The following is a 20,539-nucleotide window of genomic DNA, read 5'->3' as shown; positions in this document are numbered from 1 at the left end:
GCTATGGGGCTAAGGCCACAGTGGTTCCTTTACCAAAGCTCAGAGTGTGGGGATGCTACAGAGTTTCCTTTCTCAAATGGATCTTTACTACAAAGCCAAGATTGGTAACATAAAGCTAGCCAAAAAAAGAAAAACAAAAAGAAAAAGAAAAAGAAAAAAACAAATTCTGCCAAGCACAGCTAAAATACAGAATACTGTTTAGAGAACATACTTACCATGCTTGTTACCTGGATACAATAATAAACAGTTTGTTAAAAGGATCACTTACAAAGGCAGGGTTACTTTTCTTCTTCAGTTAAAAAAAAACATATGTATATAAACACAACATTTGTGTGCCATAAAAATGCATATGCGAATGTGGCAATTCTTATACTTTAGGAGTATGCTATCCAGATGCTATCTAAGAGCCACCACTGACAGAAGTGACCACCCACTTCCCTGGCTGTGAAACTCTGTGGTGTCCCCGATATAGATGGGAGCAATGGTCAGGCCCTGTGTGTGGCAGGACCCACGGGTACACTCAGAGCTGAGGGTCTATACTCAGAACCCAGAGGTCACTGAAGCAGGAACAAAGTAGTGACACTACTGAGGTGCCTCCCACCCAGATGCCACTCAAGAGTGGTGACACCTACGGTGAGGACAGTGGCTGAGACACAACAGAAATGCCAGCCAGGAGAAGCTTCCATGTTTGCATAGCTAACCAAAGGTGAGGAACAAACAGGCCAGGCTGCCAAAGGGAAGGTCAAGAGAAGCTTGAAAAAGAATCAGACTAGAAAACAATTCTGGAAGCTTCTGGCAAGGACACATTCAATTCTTCTAAGTGCGGATAGAATGCCATGAGACTTTTTCTTTAAGAAAAATCAACAGACAGATTCTCAAAGAATAAAAATATTCTACTACAAAGTATTTCTGAGAGAGGAAGAATGAGAAGAGGGAGGGGAAAGAGAAGGAGGAGGAGCTAAACATGCATTTTTACATTTCTAGGCTTTGTATTTGAGAGCTAGGGAGAGTCTGCTCTCCAGACTGTACCTGCCCACTGGGAACATCTACCATGCTATGGCACCTTCTCCATCAAGGACACAGTGAAAGCTTAGGAAGGCTTGTTTGGTTGCTGGTCCCTGCTAGATTGGCCTGGGGTGACTAGGAATGGTGATTCCTATCTCCTCACTAGCAGGCACTTTCAAGCCAGGCTTGATTAGCTAGTCAGTCAAACCTCTAACCTGAAGCCTGTCTAACTGAAGTTGATGCAAGTAAAATTTAAAATCACTCACACACACACACACACACACACACACACACACACACACACACACACGGAAATAGACTGGAAGCATTCAGATGTATCCTAAAGCAGAGCCTAGCTGAGCACACACAGGTGTCAGTACCAGTCAGCTCACTTTAAAAACCCTATGGCTTCAGCTGGCCCCGCCCATCCCCTTAGCAGGGAATGGATGAGCAGTGAGCATGGCTCTACACAGTAAGAACGGCCTGACATCAATCCACACAGGCCAGGTTTCCTTTCAGCCCATCAAATTGGACTCCAGCGCTAAAGCCACTTAACCCATGTTGAGAGGTTATAAATGTTCTCTGGGGTAATTTGCTAAGACTGATGTAATGGCAGAGGAACAGCCACAGGTGCCTTCCCCAAGCTTCACATTCTCTTTGGGCCCCAGAATGGGGTAGTTTGGAAAAGAGAAGCCCAGACTTTTACCCTGCCTGGCTGGTGTGAATTCTTAAGAACTACAAAATTGCTTCAGGACCTGGCTCTGTTTCATGAGAAAGCCATGCACTCTCTCAGAGACCTATGAGTTCTTGTGTTTCTTAGATGCTGACCAATATGATTGGTACATTTTAGTGGGGCAACCTGAAAAGCCATAGCCCAGGTCCAGAGGATCCTTGAGTCTCTAAGACCTATTGATATGAGGACCTGCTGGGAACATTTCTCTTGGCTAGGTATGCTCAAGAATTCTTTAAAATATCCATGAAGGATTGATAGTTTTCCTTAAAAAATAAAAATTAAAAACATTTACTAGGTATGTATGTACCCACATACAGAGTCAGAGGACAGTTTGTGGGAGCTGGTTCTCTGCACTGTGTGAGTCCCTGACTCTACACAGATCAGGCTTGGGAGCAAGTGTCTTTACCTGCTGAGCCATCTCACCAGCCACATTCTCTGTTTCCTGAAACAAGGAAATCAGTGGGGCTGAGGGCAGGGTGCGTGCATTGCTTGACTTCCAGAGCTTCAGAACATGACCTAATTCATCTGTTTAATGACTACTGGCTCCTCTGTCTGGAAGGTCATAAATAAAAACAAAGTTCAAAGGCAGGAGAGCAGAGCTATCGGTTTCTGTGATTTCTCTAGCACCCAGTGCTTTCTAGTAGTAAAGCACCCACTGTTGGGAAGTCAAGTACCTGGCCTCTTCCCTACCTAGGGCAAGTCACATGGCACCTTTTAACTTTCTTATTAAGAATTTCATCTTACATCTTCTGGTTCCATTATAAATGTGTGCATTTGTAACTATGAGGGTGGCTGGTGAACTCCATTCTAACCAGCACATCATATTCCATACAGCCACTGAACTAATGACCAGCAGCAACCAAATAGTTTGTTCAGACCTGGGCACCTCTTGGCTTTCTATCTGTCAGGTTAGGCAGCTAAGAATGGGCTGGAAATATTACCTCAAGTAGTGGCTCCTGCACTTGACCCACCTGCCTGAGAATGGGCAATTTTCTGTAAATGGACTAAAACGTCCTCTCTTGTGATTCCTACCTATTCATTGAATTTCACAGCAATGGCCCTTCATCTACAATATACATGTAAAAATTAAAAGGCTATGTTATGTGTGGCTGGGACAGGGGGCGTAAAATCTAAAGTAACCCTGGAGACAGATAATAAGCACTGGCAGGGCTCTGTGAAAATCAGGGTGAGAGCTTGTCCGCACACCCTCTTACCCTGAAATGGGAGTTGAGAAAGATGATCTCTCGGCTGTCATTTGCAGCCCTGAGACCTGAGGTTGGCTTTGGAAAAATTATCACCCTAAGTGTCAAACCTGGGTAAATTGCCTGCCCGTGTCACTACAGGATAATATCTTGGCCTTTTATCTGTTGGTTCTTCTCACCCTCATAAAAAAAGAGGAGCTGATGGACCCAGTAAGTAAGTCTTGGTGCATGCAAGAAACGTGAGCTACACTCACATACTAAATTAAATTCACTCTAAGATGTATTTGTATCTCTCAATGTTTCTGAGATGATGTTGAGATTTACAAAAGGTGAAAGAACTGTTTTATCTTGAAACACTGCAGGAAGTCAATATTGAGTCATACTCTGCCTGACTTAGACACTGTGTGTGTGTGTGTGTGTGTGTGTGTGTGTGTGTGTGTGTGTGTGTTCGTTCAGGAACACGGGAGAAGAATAAAAGTCTCAGGAGGAACTCCTAGGACAAGTTCATACTCTGTTCCTCCTTAGCCTGTGACCTGCAAAACTCCCAGAGAGTGGCAAACATGGCCCAAAGATGCTGGTAAATTCTGGGTTAGAGGTAAGTCTCATTATCCACCCTCTCTCCTCACCACACAACTGATGCCATACACAATCAACTGCCTCACTGGTCCTGTCCAGTCCAGCAGGCTGAGTCACTCATAAACTCCTCAGCCTGGAACCTTGCAGACTGTTAGTAAGTAAACAGGCTTTCACATTTCGTGAAGCTGAGCTCTGTTCTGCTGACTGCCTCTCCTTCGTGATCACAATGGATGTGGTGGTAGGGAAATGCCTGTATGTAATATACATGTTGAGAAGGCAGCAATATGCATGCACATAGATGAAGAGGAGCCTGTATGAACTAGCCTCTAGCTATTGCACAGATCGATCCCTCCTTTCTCATTGCTTTGCCAGCACCCAGTTGGCTTGCAAATGATCTTGTCTCTCGACATTGTCCACAGACAAACTTTGAGGGTAAGAAACAAAGAGAATGCAGGCTCCCATATGCAGCATATCACAGCTGACACCCATTACTGAAGAGCATGCTATGCAGAGCATATATAGATAGCCTGTAAAGTTCTAGTATATAGAATATACAGTGTGTATAGATAAATCATCTAACAGGCCAATTTATTCATAAACTATCATCTCAGAAATTCATATGGAAATATTAGTAATGTTGCAGGGAAAGATACATATAAAGTCACAGAGACCATGGAGTAAAAGAGCTGTCATGAGCTATTAAATGCTTTCCTGCAAACATATTTTCCCCAGCAAAATAAAATTGTAATTCAAGAGAGGGAAAACAGCAATTTGCTTGAAAATCCACATTTTTCCCCCAGCAGAAAAAGAAAAAACACGAAAAATACTTCTCTAAGAATTACTTTTGCAGATGTTGTTTCTAACCAAGCACAGTGTGGATTCATTCACGTGACCTCTGTAATAATTAGCCGTGACTTAAGCAGATAAACATCACAGAAACATAAGGTGGTCTGGGGAAAGGATGGGGCACTTGAATGTTTTCGAGCCAGGATCTCTAATTTGCTTATCAGTGCAGAAGGCAGGAGCAAATACAAAAGGGGCAATTCTGGTCAGGCCATAGCCTCTGTGGAGGAGGGAAGGCACATTCAGCACTGGCCTGACTTGCTGCCTAATGAGTAGCAATTAATTCATTGCATTGTATTTCGAAATGCCGAAGACTCCATTCACATCAAAGAAAAAATGTTTCAAGGCTTTTACACATTGTTCATTTTCAAATGTACAGAGCTATGTTTAGCAGTGTGTCATTGTCCACAGCGGATCTTTTCTTTCTGATGTGGGCCTCCAGCTTTCACAAAGAACTGCAGATGGGAAGCCAGGAAGGTGAGCCTTGAGACTCCTAGGAATGGAGGGTGTAGGCCAGCTGTGGTCTGGAGCTGGGTGCTGAGGAAAAGATGTCTTCCTGCTTCCTGCCCTCTTGTCTGGGAGCTAGCATCTGGGTTCTAGGGTGAGAGCTGCCCTCACTGCTCATCTTTACCACATCCTTCAAACTCACAGAGAAAGGCCAGCTACAGGGAGCCCATGCACGACTCCTTCAGTCAGGGATGTAAACCCTTCTGAGTCATTCTGTGAGGAACTTGGGCTTTGGCACCAGACAGGCTAAGGATCAGGGTCAGATATGCAACCCCATGCAGGTCACAAAGCCTCTGTAAGCCCTTATTGCCTCTTTGCTAAAGCAGGGACAAAGGTGGCTCAGCTCAGACAAGATGGTGTCCCACTGGCCCACCATCCAGGCTTCTCCTGCTATGACCTGCTGCTTAGGAGCTCTGGTCTTTACTGCACAATCTTGGTTACCAACTCTATTCTAGAGTATTCTCTGATAGACACTGGAGGTTGCTTAGCAAGAAAGAGATTTCTCATTTCAGAATGGAGCTGCTTCAGTTTACCCTACAAAATCTTTCAGGCTTGGCTCAGAACAGAAAGGCAAACAGATCCAGTGTTGGGCTCACAGACTCAGCCCTGCATTGCCACATTCCTGGTGGAAACTCTAATTCCTTCCCACATCAGCTAAAGCATCTATGAGGTCATAGGATTCCTGTCATGATGGCAAAAGAACCTGAAGACTGGAACCTGGAAGAAGCCCACATGGTTTCCCAAGAAATGGCCAGGAGGAGGCAGGTTCCCATCAAGGCTTGGGACCTTGTGTTCTGTTCAGGTCCCACTCCTCCTGTGCAGCCTAGAGGACCACAGAGAGCACAGCATATCTGCTTCCCCTGGAGTCGCACTTAAGCAATGCCCCATGAAGTTCTTGAGCTTGGAAGAATAAAATCAGATATTTAAACTTTAAGCTCATGCTTATTAGAAGGAATGGCTGACTGGAAAAAAAAATAGTCTATTTGAAAAATCAAACCACAAAGGGCCCCAGGTCAAAAACGAAACAACAGCCAGGCGGTGGTGGTGCACGCCTTTAATCCCAGCTCAGAGGCAGGCAGATTTCTGAGTTCGAGGCCAACCTGGTCTACAGAGTGAGTTCCAGGACAGCCAGGACTACACGGAGAAACCCTGTCTCGAAAAACCAAAAAAAAAAAAAAAAAAAAAAAACCACAGCAAATGGCCCCCGGAGAGTCCACTAGCTTCTAGTTTAGTCAGCCACGGGATGGATCAGAGATACATGCCTGTTCTCCTCTGCCGAAATGCTGGTCTTCACTGCCTGCTGTGGCCAGACCTGAGCAAACCTGCCCAAGAGAGATCCCTGCCAATGTGAGGACAGCAGTGGCCTCGCTTCCTCTTCATGTTTTCTCATGCTGTACAATAATTTGAACACAAACATGACTCCACCCATTTCCCATAAGGAAGATGACAGCAGTACACCATCTTCAGAGCCAGGTCTGGATCCTATGGTCTCTGAGATGATGGTTCTGGATATCTTGGGTGGGGAGAGAGACACAGAGCAGGAATCTCTGTGTGAAACTCCACGTAGGAAAGAAAGATACAAAACATGGAAAATTCAGCTGCCATCTTTTTCCAGCCCAGGATGAGTCTCAATTCGTGGAGCTTCAGAAAGGGCTAATTTTGAAATATCCAGAGAAAACATTTCAAAGTAGGGAGAAATTTCGAATGTTACAAGCTGGTCCTTTACAATGGTGTCTCCTGCAACCCAATCTGAGATCTCGGTAAGGTTCTAAACTGAAGGAGACAAGGGCATCTACACAATACACAAATGAGTGCAGGTGCTCCTGCACCAGACACAGCTGGTAACAAATCAGACAGCCAGCTCCAAGTTGGCATCTGTGAATTCCAATCCTCCCGTACCACAGACCCAGAGGCCATTTGCCTACTGCCCAGTATGGGTCTACCTTTGCTGACCACATCAGGACAGCTACAAAGCTGTGGGTCACCTAAAACACACCCACCCACAGAAGAGGCATGAGTCAGAAGGGCTAGGCCCAACAGGAAAGCTATCCTCTAGAAGATAAGCTCCCAGAGGCCTGGAGGAAGAACTTTTGCTTCTTCTTAGGTACTTTGATCAAGATAAAATAAACTCTTGATTGTGTGAATTTCTATCATTCCTTTAGCCATCTTCATGGGCTCTTCTTGAGTGTCTCCTGGAAGTGGACCGTACCATCCTTCCTGCTCTGATGCACTGTTTCTTGGTGTCTTTCCCTATTTCTTTTCTTGTTATGCAGTTGAAGATCCAACCAGGCCAGGCAAGCCCTCAGTCATTGAGCTATATCCCAACTTATTTCACTCTCTTCTTGCATCTCTCCCCATGATCATGGCCTGCATCTGGTGTCATCCAGTGACCAGGTCAGTCTGCTGGGCCTTCTGTAAAAGCCTTATCTTATGTTGGTGCTAAGGGCACCAGCAAGAGCTCTTGGTAGACAATGAGTGACTGCCAACTGAATTCAACTTCAGGGTAAGAGGGGACCCGATTTATCAGTTGCTTTATTTTCTCAATGTGACAAAGGAAAGACTTGGGAGATGAGGGCAGAGGGAGTGGGTTGAGTTTCGTAAGGGAAGAAGAGAGGTTGGAGAAAATTAGAAAGAGTATAGAATAATGTTTCTCTCCTTGATTATTTTGTTGGGTTTTTTGTTTGTTTGTTTGTTTTTTGTTTTTCGAGACAGGGTTTCTCTGTGTAGCCCTGGCTGTCCTGGAACTCACTCTGTAGACCAGGCTGGCCTCAAACTCAGAAATCCACCTGCCTCTGCCTCCCAAGTGCTGGGATTAAAGGCGTGTGCCACCACCACCCAGCCCCCCCCCCCCCCTTTTTTTTTTAAAGTCACCTGTGAAGGAGACAAACCTGGGTGTTGTGTTTTGGTTTTTGAGATGCAGCTATGTTCATCCTAGGAGACTGACTTTAAATTCAGTCCTCCTACCTTCCAAGTACTGTGATTACAAATATAAGCAAGCGCACCTGAACATGTACTGACTTTTTTATACTTAATTAAAAGCTTCATAGTTATTTTTAATTTTGATGCATGTTTCCAGGGGTTTTTTTTTTGTTTTTTTTTGGTTTTTTTTTTTTGGTTTTTGTTTTTTGTTTTTCGAGACAGGGTTTCTCAGTGTAGTCCTAGCTATCCTCGAACTCAGAAATCCACCTGCTTCTGCCTCCCAAGTGCTGGGATTAAAGGCGTGCACCACCACTATGTTTCCAGCTTTTAAGAAGCTCAGGGTTGCCAGGCAGTGGTGGAGCATGCCTTTAATCCCAGCACTTGGGAGGCAGAGGCAGGCAGATTTCTGAGTTGGGCCAGCCTGGTCTACAAAGTGAGCTATTGTCCAGGACAACCAGAGCTATACAGAGAAACCCTGTCTCCAAAATCAAACAAATAAAACAAAGAAGCTCAGGGACTCTGTCAGTCCCCTCACCCCACTGCTTACATGGGTGCATCTGCTCCTCCTTCCCTCTCTCTCCACCTTATTATTCTAAGACAAGGAATACTGGCTGCCTAAAGCAAGCCTATGAACCCGGAGGGATCTGCCCAACACTAGGAATATAGACACATGCTCCTGTGTCCAGCTTTTCACATCAGTGCTATGGATCTAAGATCTAAACTCAGGTCTTCCTGTTTGCTCGGCAAGCACTTTGCTGACTCAGCTACTTCCCAGCTCTTAAAAAGCTGTATTTTAAGTGTGTTGCTGAAACTCTTATTCAGGGGACTGGAGAGATAGCTCAGCAGCTAAGAACACTGGCTGCTCTTCCAGACCTCTGAAGTTCAATTACCAGCATTGACAAGATGGCTCATAACTGTCTGTAAGTAATCCAATGCCATCTTCTGGTGTGCCAGCAAACATGTAGACAAAACTCTCATATATATAAAACATAAAATAAATAAAATAAATCTTTTTTGTTAAGAAAAAAATACTAGTTCAGAAGTTCTATCATATATTTTACAGACTTATGAACAGAACTTGTATTCATACTTCTTTGATTAAAAACACTGAGAAAACCCAAGCAGACATAGTGGGCTGAAGTGGGGAACTGGTAGAGGCTGGCCATAAGGGACAGCTGAAGGCCACTAAGTAGGGAGGCCCTGGCCCAGGTGCCTAGCTCTCTTGCCACACTCTCATAGTTCAATCACTAGGCCTGCCTCCAGCTTGGTCTCTTTTACCAGCCATCCTCTTAGAGCAAACTATAAGGTCTTTCCAAAGGAGCCTGATGTTCCATCTTCAGGTAGGTGACACAGAGCTACTCCGACCACTGCCCAGGGTCTACCTCCATGGTACTCTTTAGGGTAATTCAGATAACCACTCTTGGATTGGGTATTCTTTCTTTTCTGGGCCCTGTTTCCTGCCTACTGCAGAGTCCTGGCTGTGGGAATTTGACAAGGGAATTAGCACAAGGTTTAGTATTTCCTCAGAATACCAGCTCCATGAAGTCAAGGCCTAGGATGCACTAGATCTGACAAACCCCCAGAGGCCAAGTGAAGCATCACTTCCTTGCTTTTAAAGTTCAACAGAACCTTTTCCTGCTTGTGAAAGTGAAAACGGACTTAGAGTCTGCATACCTGGGGGATGATTGAGCCTACAGTCATGCTGAGAAGCAGCCAGGAGCAGTGGCTGACCTTTAGAACTAATACTAACAGTTTTCAAGGGGCTACTCATTGAGAATGCAGCAGGGGAGATAGTCACCTCTGTGAGTTTCCTCAGGGAAACACACACCAGGAACCGGCACTATAACTGGAACACTGAGGCTGAAAAAACACCCTGGGGGTAGTGGTCTCCTTGACCTTCTGCCTGAGGCAGGGATGGCAGTGGCAATGTTTCAATCTATATTCCATAAAACAGCCAGAGGACAAAGTAGAAGTAAGGATTTGAGAGGGTGGGTGTCAGTCAGATCCACATTTACTATTGCAGGTCATAATTTCACTGTGCTGTCCAGCTTAAAACATAAGTTTTGGTGCTGGAGAGATGACTATAGGTGAAATTTAAGGAGCTTAGCCTGAATTCCCCAGTACCCACAAAAATATGACAGGGGGTGAGTGGTGGCCCCTCCTGTAACCTCAACAAATAAGAGGTAGAGACCCTGGATCAAGCTGCATTTCTAGAGCAGCCAAAACAGTACGAGCTGGAGTAAAAGAGAAACACTGTGGCTCAATATGAGGTGGAGTGAAATTAAGGAAAATACCCAATGCCAACACCTGACACATTCGTGACACACATGAACACACACACGCACACACGCATGCACATGTGCACTTGGTTGGTTTTCTGCCAACTAGACACCAGCTAGTCATTAGAAAATAGGAACCTCTATCAGACTATCTTGTAAGCAACTCTAGGGCAATCTTCTTGATTAATGATTAATGTGGGAGGGCCCAGCCCACTAGGAGCAGTGCCATTCCTGGGCAGGTGGTCCTGCCTTGCATAAGAAAGCAGACTGAGCAAGCCAAGAACAGTGTTCCTTCATGGGCCTCCTTTAGTTCTTGACTCCCAGTTCCTGCCCAGACTTTCATCAGTGATGGAACATGAGAATTGTGAGCTGAAATAAACACTTCCCTCTCCTTTAGTTGCCTAAAGAATTCTCTCACTCCCTGGTTTAGAAAAGGAGACGTAAACAGGCTTGAGATGAAGAGATGTCTCAACGGATAAAGACAACTGCCTCACAAGAGACCTATATTATTGGAAGGAGAGAACCCATGCCAGAAAGTTGTTCTCTGACCTTCGTAAGTGTGTCCCCCTGTCTCACACACACACACACACACTTTTAAAGCAAACAGGCTTATGGGAAAGTGTACCCAAAAGGGACCCAGCTATACACAAGCTACTTTTACCATCTCTTTAGGAAGACAAAGAGATGAGACATTGGTTTTAGTATTCACAGGGCATGCAGACAATTGCTCAACACCCTCCACCGTACCCCATTTTGATTTCTGGATATGTGGAAACATGATGACCAGCCAAGAAGAGGCATTACTACTGAGCATAGACAAGCAGCGGCCAAGTCAACAGTCATCTTCTCCAACAAGCCTCCTTCCTACACCTTTCTCAAGGACAACACAACATCTCTGTAATCTTGGCCACTTCCTGCCACCCCCAGTGCATACCCAGGAGTGATCTGTGTCATTTTTAAGATGACTTCAAATTGTATAGTGAGTTTATCTCATCAGTTATTGTGGGAATTCAACTAGGACACTTAGTCTGTCTCCATGGTGAACTCTTCGAAGAGACCTGTCCCTGTGTCTTTCAAATGTGCTGATAGATAACAGAGCACAGCAGAGAAAGCTGAGACAAGACTCTGAGACTACCTACCTCCTCAAGATCTGCAGACAAGCGCTCATGTTCTGCCAAGGGATAGTAAAGCAATATCAAATACTAAAACATCCATAGGAAAATGTGCACAGGATGTATGACTGGCAAGCAGATATGCCAACAGGCATTTTTTACTGTACTATTACCCTGAGAAAATGGACAAGGTACTACCAACTAAGTTACTAATAACCACCAGTGTCCATTCTAAATTATCTCCATATATTACCCACAGGCTCAATAGTGTAGAATAGACACTTAATGGAAGTGCTGTGTGTCCTGAACTAGGAAATAAAGAGTGGCCACTTCTCTACAATATGCTGACATGAAGCATTCTTCTGGCTTAGGATTCAGAAAGAGCTGAGTTCAAATCCTCTCTTTGCTCTTTATGAGGCTTGGTAGCTTTTGTCAAATCAATTATGGACTTGACCCACTGAACCATAATTTTTTCCATATTTTTTCTTGAAATCAGAACAACATAGTACTAATTTGTGAGTTTCAATGAGAGAACACAGAAGGCTCTGCATCAGAACACAACATCTGTCCTTGAAATCCCAGACTCTGAAACACATTCTCCAGGCTTTGGTCATGAAGCTCCTTCCACATCAAAGTGTGACTCTTTCTGCTAACAGTCAACAGTATCCTATATCTCAGAGTCCCATTTATATAGCTAGCTCTGAGACAGGGGAGTGCCTATCAAGAGCCCTCTCCATTAGTAGGTCTAATGGAGAGAAAGACCACAGAGGGCTCCATTTCTGCAAGAGTCGTAGAAGAAAAAAAGAAGCCACTAGAAGTGCCTCTGGGGCTCAAATGTGGAGCCCACTGCCATCCTACAGCCTCTGCCTGACATCTGCTCCTTATGCCTGTTCCAAGAGAGGGTTGAAAGTAGAGAGAAAGCATTCTTTTTTATTGTTTAAGAACAAACATATATACAACATTATCTGTCTAAATGCAGGAGTTATATGTAATACCGTTACATTTATTTAAAGAAGAAAGTTGAAAACCTCCAAGTGATTTTTCCTACCTCAACAGGATCTCTTCTGAGTCAAGACAGTTTTTTATTACCTTCTGAGGTTTCCACTCAGGTCCCAACCCCAGCCCCATTCCCATCTGACCCCCACCCCCATCCCATATGCCTACAGGGAACATACACACAGTGGAGAGAGTTTATAACATCAGAGATGGAAATACAAAATTGGTATCTGTAAACTTCTTTGTACATCATTAATTCATTAGCCTAGAGAACTAGAATCAGAGGGAGAACTTGAGCAAGCACTGGGGTAGTTACATACATGTAGAGAGTACAGCATCTCCGGTTAAAAAGCAAGATCTAGAAAGTTCCTTTAGCCTTTCAACTGCTCAGCCAGCGCAGCTCAAAGCCAGCCACCATCAGCCACACGTGCAAGCGAGCAAGCATGCTGCCCACTGCAGAGCGCATATCCAACGTTCCTTCCTACCTAGTCCTATGTCAGTCAGCCTGGTTTGCATTTTTAAAGTTGAAGGGGTGGGGTGGGGTGTCAGTGTTCAGCACTATGAAATGGCACTGTTTTGTCGTGGAACAAAACCACAAACATAATAAGTGGGTGGGGGAAAGATTATGAGAATAGCGACAATATGATCCTAAACTAATTTTTACTATGAATAAATAGTAAATAAAGACCTTCCCAAGGGGCTCTGAATGACTGCACGTCAGAGAAGTAAATGTCATGCACACTTCACTATAAACTGGAGCAGAAAAGGAAACTCGGAATTATCAATGCCTTAATTTTTAAACTTTTATTTAATTATTTATTACCGTGGATAGTACTTAGTTATAAATGAGGCACATATAAAAAAGCTCTATGTGAACCAGGCTTGATTATTTTATCTTCAAGACCCATCATTTGGTTTTGTTTTATTCTTTTGTTTTTGCCTGTGGCCAAATCTGCAGATTTCTTTATTTCTATCTCTTTTCTGTGTTTATTTTGTTTTTTGAGATAAGGTTTCTCTGTGTAACAGAGCCCTGGCTGTCCTAGACTGGCTTTGTGAACCAGGCTGGCCTGGAACTCACAGATATCCACCTGCCTCTGCCTCTTGAGTGCTGGGATTAAAGGCATGCGCTACCATGCCAGAGCCCTTTTCTATATTTGAGATGGTATCTCATTACAAATTTGTAGTGATCCTCCCTCCGTGCCTCTGCCTCCTTCCTACTGGGATCACAGGGGTAAGCTACTGCGCCTGGTTCAGATTTCTCTACTAAGGAGAGCCACTAAAAACAGCATAATGTGGACAACATTGGATGAAAATACTATTTGTGTTGAAAGAGATACATATAAAAAGGTATTTTCTTAAATTATTACTATTGTTGTTGTTGTTAATTTTATGTGTACGTGTGTTTTGCTAGCAGAGGCCAGAAAATGGCACTGGATACCCTGGAACTCAAGTTACAGACAATGTGAGCTGCCATAAGGATTCTGGGAATTGAACCAGGGTTCTTTAGGCCATCTCTCCAGCACCGTATTTAAAAATAAATAAATAAATAAATAAGTAAATAACATAGAGTCAGTACTAAATGTATTATCAAAGTCATTTCACAACAACTCTGGAGATAATTTCTTTCTTTACACTTCTCTTTTTTTAGGTATATTTCTCTGGGGACAAATTACTAGCCCAGTGCTACAGGATTACATGATTTTTCTTTTTCTTTTAATTGTATTTCTGTGCTGAAGTTACCAAGATCAGCTCTCTGCTGCGATTGCGTGTTACTGGGAACTTGCACACACTCACACACACAGAGTTTAATGTGAGGCCAGGACAGAAACAGAGAGATTAGACACAAAGAAATGTAAACAGCCCTCACATGCTAGGAAGCTAGGTTACAAGAATCCCAGCACCAGGCATTCACCAGTCACCATGGAAAACAGGAAGTGAGGTGCATAGCAACCACGAGCCAAAAAGCAGAAAAGCGCATACCTTTAGCTTGGAATGAAAATCACGAGATTTCCTTCTGGCAAGAACCTGAATGTGACTAGACACCTGCAGGGTAGGGGAAGGGAGGAAAACAAAGGAAAAGCCTGTAACCATGGAGATGAAAAGCCCCCTACAACTGGGCAAGCCAGACGTACCTTAATGGCGGCTTGAATTTCTCGAACTTTCTTTCTTGCTAAGACCTGTATATGACTAGACACCTACATTTTTCGGGTTTATGCGGGGGGGGGGGGGGGAACAAAACGAGAAAAAAAGAAAACAAAAAACAAAAAAACAAACAAAAAAAAGGAAATCAAATATAAAATCGCTATTCCTTGGGAGGGGTGGGGTAGGGGAGGTTATTTGCATCTCAACGCAGCTCTGCGGTTAGGAACAGACAGTCCCAGCCAGACACCAAGCCCCCAGCACTCCTCTAAAGCTCTATGGACAGGGTCCTCATGGCAGTGACTTGATTCAGAAGTTTGGGCAGGCTCACCTCCATGTTCCCACCTGGAGAGATGACAGGTGGGTGCTGGGGAAAACCTCATTTGGAAAGCCATAAGAGGAGGAGGGATGCTTTCTTTATGAAATTAAAAATGATGGGAATAGAAATAAATTAAAATATTTACAGGAGAGAAAAATCCCCCTTTCTCAACTAAAGAGAGGACTGTCCATAAATCAGCATGCTCTACAGAATCAAAGCTGAGGCTGCGCGCTGGACTCTGATCTCTTGGAGAACTCTAGATTCTGTGGCAAATGCTGAAATAATACTAGCACATAAATTAGATTTCAAAGAAAAATGGGACCCAGTTAGCAGAGCCTCCCTGCCCCAACCCTTTAAAATTTCTTTAATCCTTCCCACTCTTTTGGGAATCGACTGGGAGCCAAGTGGATCTGCATATTATTACAAAAAGAAATGTGTGAATACAACCAGCCAGCCAGTTAAAAATCTGGTCTGAAAAACCACTCAGCTTTGCTGAACAACACTAGAGAGGTGTCGCCAACTGTGGCCTACAGGCACCCCGAGGGTGATGCTGGGTGTGGAGAAACTGCCAGACAGGCCTCTAACACACAGTGATTCAACTGGGCAAGCAAAACCGCATCGATTTCAGTGGGATTTGATTAAATTTAGAAGAGCCCCCAGTGAAGGGGTCACTGGGCAAATGACCAGAGCTTGCTGGCCAACGTGCCAGTTTGGCACTTGAGATGGAAGGAGAGCCTGTTGTCTGCATTGGGAGACTCTGAACCTTCCCATTACAAGTTCAGAGACTTGAGCTTTGTGGCAGTCACCTCATTTCTAACTCTCCAGTGACTCCAGATTATTAAAGACCTTTTGGTGGTTAAATGTCTTTTGAGTTTCGATAATTCCCTTTCTTCCAGGGAAGCAGGGCTCCCCCATCCTCTTCACCTCCTTCATCTGGCTCCCGCTGTTACTCATTTGCACCCAGAATCGCTTCTGATTCTCTGCCTTGATGAAGGCCATGGCTGGGTGCATCCCCAGCAGACAGTGCCTGACTGCCTCTGTGCTGGCAGGAGGCCACCCCTTTCTGCTGACTCAGCACGGAGCCAGCATGGGCAGCTTTTCTGAAGCACAGCCCAGCCCCTGCTCCACACTCCAGAAAGGAAGCTTCCTCCCCACCCTAACCCGGGCACCCTAATGCCACTCAACCTTGAAGAGACACAGGTGGATTGGCTGCACTCAGGATTCAGTTATAGCTCCTTGCTCCCTTTAATTATTCGCCATGAAGTCTCTATATTACCAAGTGGTCTTGAACTCCAGGGCTCAAAAGATCCTGAGGCCTCAGACTCCCAAGTAGCTGGGACTAGAGGTACACACCACCACATCTAGTCAGCTGCAGCTGCTGAACCCTGTGCCGTGTGCATTGTCATTCCACATAGATTGACTTGAAGAAATAACTGTTTTCCTGTCATGGACCCACCCATCACATGGGTTGTTTGTTTTCATTTCCTTTTCTGTTTTTAGAGCTGATTTCCCTCCCATTTCATTTGTGAACCTGGTCACATCAGAGATCTGGGCTGCTCTGTGTCCAGAAGAACCAGGGAAGGCAGAACCCTGGCCAGAGTCAGAAAAGAATTCCCATTCCTGCTCTGCAGCTTATAAAACTTGTAACTGCTTTATAGTCAAAGCAGAGGCTGACAAAAAGCCATTGCTAAAGAAGCCACAGTGCCCTGGAAGTGTATCACTTGCTCAGTGTCGTGTTTAGGCCACTGCTAAAGGCCACTGGCGTGACTTCATTCAAAGCATGACAATTACATAATCATTGCAGGATATTAAAATGCACAGAACCTCCAAATCTCTTGGCTTGCCAGGGTAAGTGCACCTGCAGCCTTCTGCAACTCTGGCAAATGTTAAGGAGGTCGGGGGAAAAAAGACAGGATTGAACACACAGCACGGGAAGCTCAGACACTGGCTTGGCAGGGAACTTTCCCATGTGTGTATGGCAGTGCAGTAGCACATGCTTGGGCCACAGAAAAACCGTCCGCCATGGACTCCTTACAGGGCACTGGGACTAGGGCTCTTAGAGCCAAAGCACAGCAGCCAAGGCAGCCCAATGTCTCCGGGCCATTCGCTGACATGCAAACCTTGCAGGCGGGTACTGTACCTGCTTCCTGGTCCTTGTCTTTCCCGTCCTGAGTTTGATGTATCTGGCTATCAATTCATTTCTACCTGCAAGAAGAAAAAAAAAAGAATTTTACAATAAGGTAGACTACTTAAGAATAAAGAACAAAACAAAGCCCCTAAAAGCTAAGAATAGAAACTCATTCAAGAATTTTGAATTGCAGGAGCTGCAGAGATGGCTCAGTGGCTAAAAGCACTGGCTGCGCTTCCAGAGGCTCTGAGTTCAATTTCCAGCAATCGAATGGTGGTTTACAACCATCCGTAACTGCAGTTCCAGAGAATCTGGCACCTTCTTCTGGTATCCACAGACACTCACACAGGTAGTGCACATACATTTATGCACACAGGCACAACACTCATATATAAAGTAAAAACAAATCATAAAAGAACAGGCAGAGTTTTTAATTGGAATGGGTGGTAGAATTGCTTCTGGCAATAAACCAAGCATGGTGCTGTCCACCTGTAATGTCAGCACTTAGGAAGTAGAGGCAGGAGGATCAGAACTTTTAGGCCAGCCTGGTCAAGACAAGACATTGATTTGTTTTCTTTCTTTTTAATTGGAGCCTTCTTAGTTCATTCCTGACAGGAAAATAGCACAACTATCTGAAAAATATTTACTAAGGAAAATTAAGATAAAACCACTTAACTTTAAATATTGTCCAGCCACTGAGATTGAAATATGTCTTTTAAGAAAATGCCAGTACAGTTTGACACAATGGCAACACCAACTCAGGAGGCTGAGGCAGGAGGATCTCTGAGGCAAGCCTAATCTACAGAATGAGTTCCAAAATAGACAGGGCTACACAGAGAAGCCCTGTTTCAAAAAGATCAAACAAAAAAGTCTGTGTGATCCTGTCTGCTTGCACATAAAAGTGCTGAGCTGGAAAGGAGACACTGACACTGGGAGACACACACATGCACACAGATTATTTAGTCTGGGAGAAAATGAGACTAGATCTTCTGCCTTAGTCTTTATTTCTAAATGGTCATTTTTTTTTTCTTTATCCAAGCTTCTCCCTGTGGTCACCTCATTATAGACACAAGAGAGCAAGGCTCTTGTAGCTGCCAAGTACAGCAGCCAAAGGAAGCTTAACAGTATGGAAGTAGAAGATCCAAAATGTGGTCTTTGCACCCGCAGCTAACTACAGACAAGACTGTTCTCATGCCTGTGTGTTAGGCAAGTGACTCAACCTTCTCCAAGTCTTGTAACCTTGAGCCAAGAAAAAACATCTGAACAGAAAAACTTTTCATTCTCTTGCTGCTGGCAAACTGAAATTTTAAGCAGTTATGATGAAAAAAAAAAAAAAAAAAAAAAAAAAAAAAAACCTATGCTCTGACAGAAACGCATTCACCCCAGAAGCTGAAGAGGCAAAAAGTACCACTAAGCTACCATGAGAAAGAAACCCCACTCCTCAAGATGTGGATCCTTTTAAGAGTGGTCCAATGAGTCACTTTCAACTGTTCAGGGAACATATATATACACACTCTATACCACACGGCATTAGAACCCTGTATTTCATGGTCTTTAATCAGCCCCACAGGCAAGATCAGGTCTAAAGGCAATCACTCTGGCAAGCGTCTCCCTGCCCTGTTGAGCATGGTTTTGCTTTAACATGACATCAGAGCTACTGAAAGCAGTAAGTTCCAGTCTTTCCCCTTTTGGAATGCACCTGAATTGTCATGGCACTGTCTACAGAGCTTGTACTCTGTGTCTCATTTTGCAGACATATTGCACACCTCAAGAACACAGAACCCTTTTCTCTTACACAACTGTCCTGAACAGCCAGCACCTTGCTGGGCAGAGTAATATTAGAAAAATAATCCTTTGGTTTGAATGTGAAATATTCCCCAAGGGCTCTTAGGTTTGAACATAGGTTCCTTTGCACTGTCTGGGGGGAGGGGTTAGCCTTAAAAACATGAACTCTAGCTGGTGGATGAAGTCAGCATAGGCAGGCTTTGAGGGTTAAAACCTAATACTGTCTCTTTCCAGAGGGCACTGTGAGCTCATACCACAAAGAACTAAGGTGAGCCAAGCATGAAGTTTTTCCCATTACCAGGGATGTGCCCTCTAAACTGTGAGCCAAAACAAATCCTGCTTCCCTCAAGTTGTTTCTGTCAGTTATTTGATCAAAGAGACAGAAGTCACTAACACATACACTGCCCCAATAAACCAGTGACCACACCCCTGCCTTGGTGAGCTGGTGACCCCCTCGCTCTGGCAGGACACATTAAACTATGCTTAGAGATGTCACGACTCAGACAACTCATTGCATCTTGAAACGTTCATGTCCTTACAGGAACTTCAGTCCATCAGCTGCCTGTGTTAGGACCTCATTGAACATACAGAGCACAGAAGACAAAGGTGTCCTGTGCCACAAAGTACTCCTGCATTATTACTCCCTCTCTTCTCTGCGACCATAAAACACCCCCAAGTGTGAGCCAACATGTTTAGAATGGATGAAGAGGCCTGCTGGATCTTAAAGCAGATTAATAAGAAAATGAAGTTTCTTCTAATTTTTATCTTTAGACTCTTCTAGGTGCTCTTAAAAGGCCTTCACACAGATGCCTAGCTGCCTTTCAGGGATCCTCTTGGATCCGCAGTCTGTCCTCTGCCTACCTTCCTTCTAGAAGAGTATGCAGACCTAGGAATGGCCATGCTGTGAGGTTGAGTGTACCTATCACCTTCTCAGCCTAGACAGGCCTACTACGCTCACGCTACTGTCTACCACTACTAATTATTATTATTATTATTATTATTATTATTATTTAAATTGTATGTGTGTGGGTGTTTTATTTCCATGTCTGTGTATAATGTGCATGCCCACAAAGGCCAGAAAAGCATGTCAGAACCCCAAGGACTAGAGCTATGAATGATGAAAGCCACCATGTGGGGGCTGTTCCTCCTCCATTCAGATCTGCTGGTATTTTCAAACCCCAACATAAAACTTTCCATTTATTTCTACTCCTATCTCACCCTATTAAGTTGAGCCTATCATTCCAGCCTGTCAAAATCTTTTCAGATCTCAACTCTGTAACTGAATGTACCTTTCCCAGAGCATTTAGAGGAGATGGGCTTCTGAACTCGGCTTGGGGACTGCTTCCATGAGCATCCCCTTTCAAACTGCTCGCAGCCAATATCCCTTGTAGTGTCATTGGGCCTACTTGTCCATCTCTCAGAAGGCTGTGCAGATTCTGCAATTTGTCATAAAGGCTCACTGACAGCCGAGGCCAGCCAGGAGCTGATTACCAGAAACCAGACCTGAATGACAATGTCCACAGATCAACCAAGTACCCTCCAGCCCTGGGCCCTCTCTGGGCAGCCATTCGGGGCTGTTTGAGTGGCCAGGGCTCTGTTCGAAATGCAATTTCATCTGGATCCTGTCCAGGTGGCACAAAAGAGGCTCTTGCCCCAAACTTGCTTGTTTTCTGTGAATATAGAAAAGATAGCTCAGGAGATGCGACATGAACCAACATAAAGACTTTCAGTTTCTCAGAGCACCATGTTGAAGAAGGAAGATGGCTCCAGGAGAGCCACAAGTGCCCAGGATCCCCAGAGCCTATGCTAATGGCACTATGCTTTAATCATGCTGAAAAGTGATTCTAAAGGTGGCTTTTTCTAAAGTACATCCTTAATGGAGGGATGTGCTGAGCACGCCTTTCTGATCATTTCACTGAAAGCCTAGTTTAAGCCAGGTGTGAAGGGCACCAGCTTGAGCTACAGAGACAGATCCTGTATTACAATTATGAGAAAG

General features: G+C 44.4%; 1 protein-coding gene across 3 annotated transcripts in view; it reads right to left on the bottom strand.

The window, feature by feature from the left end:
• Tead1 (TEA domain transcription factor 1) overlaps window positions 1-20,539 on the bottom strand; it is a 223,269-nt gene that overhangs the window by 47,402 nt on the left and 155,328 nt on the right. The window contains exons 3-5 of one of the 3 annotated variants that reach the window (XM_076941024.1): window positions 16,771-16,835; window positions 14,305-14,367; window positions 14,153-14,215 (exon numbers count right to left, since the gene is read on the bottom strand). In XM_076941024.1, the coding sequence (XP_076797139.1) occupies window positions 14,153-14,215; window positions 14,305-14,367; window positions 16,771-16,835 (191 nt within the window). The remainder of the gene's footprint in view (window positions 1-14,152; window positions 14,216-14,304; window positions 14,368-16,770; window positions 16,836-20,539) is intronic. The other 2 variants (XM_076941035.1, XM_076941030.1) reach the window with 2 other exon arrangements.

This window comes from Arvicanthis niloticus, chromosome 1 (genome assembly GCF_011762505.2).
Source record: "Arvicanthis niloticus isolate mArvNil1 chromosome 1, mArvNil1.pat.X, whole genome shotgun sequence".
Lineage (NCBI taxonomy): Eukaryota > Metazoa > Chordata > Mammalia > Rodentia > Muridae > Arvicanthis > Arvicanthis niloticus.
Note: the sequence above shows the minus strand (reverse complement) of the source record. Positions and strands in the feature narration are given on the sequence as shown.